Source organism: Geospiza fortis, unplaced genomic scaffold (assembly GCF_000277835.1).
Source record: "Geospiza fortis unplaced genomic scaffold, GeoFor_1.0 scaffold27, whole genome shotgun sequence".
In the NCBI taxonomy this organism is placed as follows: domain Eukaryota; kingdom Metazoa; phylum Chordata; class Aves; order Passeriformes; family Thraupidae; genus Geospiza; species Geospiza fortis.
In genome coordinates this window covers 2,714,907-2,721,683 of record NW_005054329.1, presented here as the reverse complement: position 1 = coordinate 2,721,683, position 6,777 = coordinate 2,714,907, and the positions used below count along the sequence as shown (strand labels likewise).

At 53.9% G+C, this 6,777-nt stretch overlaps 1 protein-coding gene across 1 annotated transcript in view; it reads left to right on the top strand.

Annotated features, from left to right (window-relative positions):
* Positions 1-2,698: 2,698 nt before the first annotated feature.
* Positions 2,699-6,777, top strand: part of AGPAT2 (1-acylglycerol-3-phosphate O-acyltransferase 2) — a 12,402-nt gene continuing 8,323 nt past the window's right edge. Inside the window, exon 1 of the mRNA XM_014307111.2 lies at positions 2,699-2,712. Within this exon, the coding sequence (XP_014162586.1) occupies positions 2,699-2,712 (14 nt within the window). The remainder of the gene's footprint in view (positions 2,713-6,777) is intronic.

Genomic DNA, 6,777 nt, shown 5'->3' with positions numbered 1-6,777 from the left:
GCCAGGGTACAGCTTTCACCCTGGGCATTTGGCTCCCAAAGTCAGGCTTGGCCAGGGAGACATTCCTTGGAGCAGGCACAGGGCTCAGCTGGCCTCAGAAAAGACAGAGATGCACAGGTGGGATAAGCAGCTCTGGACACGGTTTTTAAGCCAACATTCATCTTCCAGGCATTCCCTGTGTATCAGTTTCAGTGAGGAGACAGGCTGCAGTTTGGAGGGTGGATGTGCAGAAGGTTTTCAAGAAGGCAGTGGCTGTCTGAGCAAAGGAGAACTCCCCCTCACCTCCTCTGTCCCATGCTCCACCTGGGACACCTCAGCCCACTGCAGCATCTCCCAACATGTCAATCGACAAAGAGCTCTCCCTCAGCACAATTTCTCCCTGGAGAAAGGGTAATAAGAGAAACAAGGAGGTATCACAAAAAGAGCATGGGAGGGACAGGGCATGGTGGCTTCAATGACGATGCACTCATGAAAAGGCACCAGCAGCACAGCCAAGTGACTGGGAAAGCTCTGGGGGAGAAGTCGGATTGGATTTGTCATGACTAATTGACTCCCTCCAGCACTGTGGTCCAGCCTTTCACGCATGGCATGAGCAGGGTCCCAAGCATCCAGGAATTAATGAGGGTCTGACCCTGTCTGCTCAGCCACTTGAGTTTTGCCAGTGCAGACAGCTGGCTTAAGAGGCCCTTTTATCCTTTACAGATCAGATCAATTTGGATAGTTATAATCTAGTCCTGGTGAAAGCTCAGAGCAGACTTTATTGCCCAACCAGCTCAAGGAGAAAAAAAGCAAGCAAGAGGGAGAGGTCATGCTGAACTATTGATTGTGCTGCTCCCAGATTGGCCTCGGCAGAGAGCTCACCTGGGACAGTTTGCCTCTATCTCCTGCTAATGCTGCTCCATTGATCTCCTGTGACAGGCGGCAACTACAAGATTTTTTGAGGTCAGAGTCATTAAGAGGCATTAATCAATAACAGAGGAAACAGAGAGAGAGCAACTGTTTGTTTCATGCAGACACATTCCCCGTGTGGATTTTAGCCCGCTGAGGTGTGCGTGGTTTATTTCCAGGGAGGTCTGCCAGGAAAAGAATTCACCTTGTGCTGGACTCTGGCACTTGGAGGAGATCCTGAGCCAGTTGCAACACACTGGCAGCTCCAGCAGGGGTGTGCAATGAGAGGGCAGCACCTGGGGAGCTTGTGGCATCCAATTCCAGGTACACTAGCATCCTACCCAGCAATTGCCCAGACCCTCTGTTCCCACACAGGCACCCCAGGAAGAGATGGGCACTGATTTCACCCAAAGACCTGGGTGCTGGTTTCATGTTGTACTTCTACTAAACAAAGCTGCTGCCTGGCCGTGGTGCAGCCAATCCCAGCAGCCTGTTCCAGGATCCAGCCCTGTGTGAGCTCAGCCCCAGCCCAGATTCATTCCTGTGGCAAGACTGGAGCTGTTCACAAGAAAACTGTCTTTGTGCTGAAAGCACCCCGGGCTGCTCCACTCCCTCCCACCCTGCCCAGCGGTGTCAGTACATTTCCACTGCTCCGTGATGGCAACATGCCTTTTTCTTCTCCAGCAGCTCCTGTGCTCAGCCCCAGCAAGTGTCTGTGCAGGTGCTGGAGCCCATTGTCCCTCGGAGAGGCAGAGAAGGGGGCAGGAGACCTGCTCAGGAGCAGGAGGATGGGATCACCTTCAAAGGTGGTGGTTCTGGCACCAGCAGAGCAATCAGTGGCCTCGGGGTGATGTGGGGCTGGGGAGGTGCTGGTGCTGCCCATGGCTGAGCCCAGCTCCAGGAACAGCCCCGTGACACACACCAGTGGCACACCTGGACTTAGCCCAAAGGCCCTTTAGTCCTGCTGTGTGCCACACAGCTGGCACACCCTGCCAAGTGCTGGCAAGTCTGGCAACGCGGGAATGCCACACTCAGCCTGGGGAGAGAGCATGGCTCAGGCAGCAGGGCCTGCACCCAGAAGGTGCCACGGGAAGGTTCAGAGTTAAGGGAAATGTCCTTCGGGAGGCAGGGATGGAGATTCCAGTGGAGATCAGTGTCCCTTTCTGGGCACACCTTGCCTCGACTCCCAGAGCTCCAGTGTCCCACTTTGCAGTGGTCAGTACTGCAGATCCCCAGGGAAACAGGATCTTCCTGTAACTACAGCCACACATCCGCAGCACAGGCCTGCAGGAGAGGAGGGGATGAGATTGCTGGCTCAGGTTGCACAAGTGGGGCACACACAGCCCATAAATACCTGGCAGTCCAAACCCAGAGACACACCCAGAACTCAGCACCACCAGCTGAATCCAGACCAGGCGTGTCTTTTTATGGGAATCCAGACCAGGTGGGACACATGATGCTGATGATGAGCAGGGGCTCCCTGAGCTGAGAACCTCTGATGTGGGAGATGCAACAAACCCCTCTCCAGTCCCAGGTTGTTCCCAAGACAAGCCCTTGGCTTACAGCTCTGCCTTCCCTGCTCAGTCCATCAGTCTCCAGGCCAACCACCAAGTCCCTTTCACCAGCATAAAATCCATCAGAAACAATTTGATTTTCTTTATTTACACATGGCATTTGGGAGAAAGCATAATCGTACTGCAACTTGAAAAAAAAAAAAAGCGATTCCAATTTTACATCCTTGTGCCTGAGAGAGCTCGAGAGCTGCAGCCAGACAAGATGTCCTGTACTAGGCACACCCTCATTTACGAGCATGGTGCAGAGACCGTGAGGTGCAGGGGGATTTCCAGCCTGTGGTTTCAAACGTAAATGCAACAGTAAGATCTGGAAGTCTCACGCTTTTTCTGCCTCCTGTTTTTGGCAAAGTCTACCAGAAGCAAAAAAATAACAGTCAGTGCTGAGGGGCTTGGTGGTGTGTTAACCCCAGCTGCAATCCTTGCCTGATGGGCACTGGCTCTGCAAACTCCAATTTTCAGCCTCACTGACAGCCCTAGCACTCTGTGGGAGGTTGGTGTGGCATCCCTCTGTGGATCAGCATCCTGCCTGGTGTCCTGCATGGATTCAAATCCACACCTGGCTGGTGTGAACATCCCAGCAGATGAAATCTTGCTTTTCCAATAGAGTTACTTGTAGGTGAGTAAAGGTTACAGGAAGGAAGGAAGGTTCAGATTATTTAATAGCCTTTTAAAACACATTTCTCTCTTAATTGCATGTTCCCAGAGTCAAAGTCCTTTGGGCTCTTTGCCTTACTAGAGGCCAGTGGAGGCTGTGCCTGCGGGCAGTTTAGCAATCTCATGCTTCTGGTTCTTGTGCAAGGCTCTGTTGTGAGCAGGGAGCTGCAGCGTTCACGTTGAAGCCACGCTGAGTCACCAGCTGGTTCCTCCCCAGTGTTTACTCTGCTGTCACCAGAGCGCTGACGTGTGATTACCGAGGAGGCCGGCAAGCACAGGCAGTGTGGCCACGGAGCAGCAGGAGCCAGCGTGGAGGCTGAGGGTCAGGCTGAAGCTCTGCCCCTGTGACTCTGGGCTCACCATGAGCTCCCACACAAGGAGCAGCAGGAAAGTTTCACCTCCCATGTGCCCTTTTAGGTGACAGGGAAATGAGATTCACCCACATCCTTTGCACAAACTGCTCTTAGCACCATCCTCGCCAAGCAGACTGTGCTGTTCCCAACCAGGGGAAACCTCCTCTCTGTCTTTGCCAGGGCAACACTTCCAGGAAAATTGATGCCAGCCAGTGATGGCAGCCCTTGGGGCAGCCTTGCTTATGGATGCAAACAAGGTCCAGGTTCCCAGCCTGCAGCCCTGCCCATGTGGGAGTGTTACACAGGGCAAACACATCAGCACTGTGATGCTGGACTGTCCTGTGTACCCTGAGCTACACAGAGGTGACACACAGTGACACCAGGCCCTGACACATCTCCCAAAGCCAGCTGCTAATTCAGACAGGTGAAGAGGGAAGAGGATAGATCAGTGGTTGGATGGATGGATGGATGGATGGATGGCTGGATGGATGGATGGATGGATGGATGGACAGACGGACGGACTGACAGAGGTCTGGAAGGAGTTATAGCAGACGTGTGGATCACCTCACTGTCCCCAAGCCCCTGACAATGGAGGCAGCTGTGCAGCACGAGGTGCCAAGGAGTTTGCACAGCCCACAGCTTCGTGCTGTCAGCCCTTCCTGTGAGGTCTCCCAGCCTCACACATGCGTGCCACAAAAAGGCCACGAACAAGGATGTTTGGCTGGTTGCTACCTCCTCCCCCCTACTTTAATGTCACCAAACCCAGCTGCTGCTTTCAACACACGGCCCTTGGCAGGAGGCAAAGGGAAGCAGGCCGATGGGTAGAGCTGCCAGAAGCGCTGTGGGAAGCCAAGGGCAGAGGCAGGACGAGGCAGCACCAGTGAGATTCTGCACAAATCCAGCCTCCTTCAGCACAGCCGGCATCTCCAGAGGGTCCTGCTGAGCACCCACCCAGCCTCGAGCCTCCTGCTGCTCTACAACCTGCTCAGCCAGGAGATGGACACATCCCTCCTTCCTTCCTACCCCTCTGAGTGATTTCCCTCTCTTCCCTTCTCCATATGTGGGAGATGTTCTCCCTGGCTCTGTTTCTTTTCCAGTCAGAAGCTAGTCATCCACAGGGAGGTCACATGCTGTTGCCAGGGAAGCAATAAATTTAGGCAAATAAAAGATAAAGAACACAGCCAGATTATTGTAAGACAAGGGTAATGCTTTGAGCTTCATGGCTTTTCATGGAGCCAGGCACAGAAATCCCACCAGCAGTGATGCTGCATGGACCCTTCTGCTTGGCACTTGATGTGTTCTTGCTCCTGCCAAGGATTCCAGGCCCTGCTCAGCTACACTACCCGCAGGGTACCCTTCTACCATGTTTAAATAATCCTGTCAGTAGTTTAAATATGCAAAACACATGACACAATCTAGTAAATCAGGGATTTTTTGAGCATTTGGAACTGCTTCATCCTGGCTGCTGCAGTTTGGGAGGACAGGGATGGGGTCACCTTTGCCTCTACCCCAAAATGGCCATGTTTCAGGGTGATGGGGTGATGCTCGTGTTGCACAGCGGGCAGAGGCTCTCGGGCCTCCTCCATCAGGCAGTTTGTTATGAAAATGTTAACGCACAGGCTGTCGTCATCTGGCAGCACCACCGCCTGCCTTATGAAATAACTCAGCATGACAGCTCTGCTTGCTCGCAGGCAGGCCCATGTCTGGCTTCTAATCTGGCATCAGAAAGCGCTCCCCTTCCTTGAGCTGCAGACTAATACTAAATGTTTCATTTGCATTACTCCAGATAATGCGCTGGAGAGCGTGGGGAGAAGGGGATGGCAGCCAAGCTCCTCCAGGAGCCCACACGTGGAGCGTTGCACCAACCCCGGCACGCCAGATCTGCTCACTCCGCTTGCCGCCGGCACCGCGGCCCTGCCGGAATTTACATTTCAGATTCCCAACGTCAGCCAGCGTCCATGAGCTCCGTGGATCGGCCCGTGCAACACTCCAGTGACAGATCACCAGGGACTTTCTTCCCGTGTCATCAGAAGCGAAAAGTCACGAGGATAACACAGAATCACTCCGGGCCCAGCGTGTGCTCAGCTGCAAAGGTCTCGGTGACTTCCCAGGCATATGTTGGCTGGCACGGCACTGGAGCAAGGCTCCCTGAACAGCCCACACGACACAGGCAGAGGGGATTAATCTCATGCTGTGTGGAGATGCTAATACAATAAGGGTTCTTTGTGGCATTAGCTGGAATCATGAGACCAGCTCTGAGATGTCATTGCCTGGCAGCCATAGGGAGTGCCAGCCAGGAGCTCGCTGTCTGTCTCCTGCTTCCAGCCCTAAAGCTGCTGTGGGGTAGGCAAAGTGCACTGAGCTCTCCTTTTTCTGGTGACAGCTCATTTGGGAACAGCACACAACTTCTCTTGGTGAATCCAAGGACAGCTGAGGGAACAATGGTTAATTTAACACTTTTCCTTGATTTTTCCAGGAGCTGCAAAGCTGTGGATGCCAAGGAGATGCTCAGAACCACAGGGTCACATCTTACCCCACTGAAGTCTCCACGGAGACTTGCAGGACTTGCATTTTGCTATAAAAAGTGTTGCAAAACCAGCCGAGCTCAATGAATGGTTTGTGTCGGTTCCAGCAGACACTTTCATCTCTCGTATCAGCTTTGTACCCACAGAGCTTCAGGGCCTGATCCTATCCTAACCCCGGTGCCAGCAGGGAAAGCTCCATCCCACCCAGCACGTTTGTGCCGCTGGAAAACCAGCATCAAGCACCAGCAGAAAAGGTGGGCAAGGGTCCATGAGGTTTGTGTCCCTTACACAGTGCCCTGAGGGACACAAACTCCCTCCCAGCATGGAGGACCTCAAAGCCTTTTCGTGGCGCCACACAGGCAGTGAAAATCCCCCACAGGCCTCCATGAGAGTCCCAAAGGCCCACAGGGCTCCATGAGGGTTTCATGAGGGGACCAAATCCCCCACAGGGTTTCACGAGGAGACAAAACATCCCCAGGGCTCCATGGGGGTCCCAAAACTCCACATAATTCCATGAGAGTCCCTAACTGCCACGACCAAACCCCCGCAGGGCTCCATGAGGAGACCAAACCCCCCACAGAGCTTCACGAGGAGACAAAACGCCCCCAGAAATCCATGGGGGGGGATCTCAAAACTCCTCATGGTTCCAGGAAGGTCCCAAACTTTCCCCATGCGGCGAACAAACCCCCACAGGGCTTGGTGAGGGGACCAAACCCCCAGAGCGCCCCGCGAGGGAACCAACCGCCCTCCTCCCCTCGCCATGGCCACGGCGGCCCGCCCAGC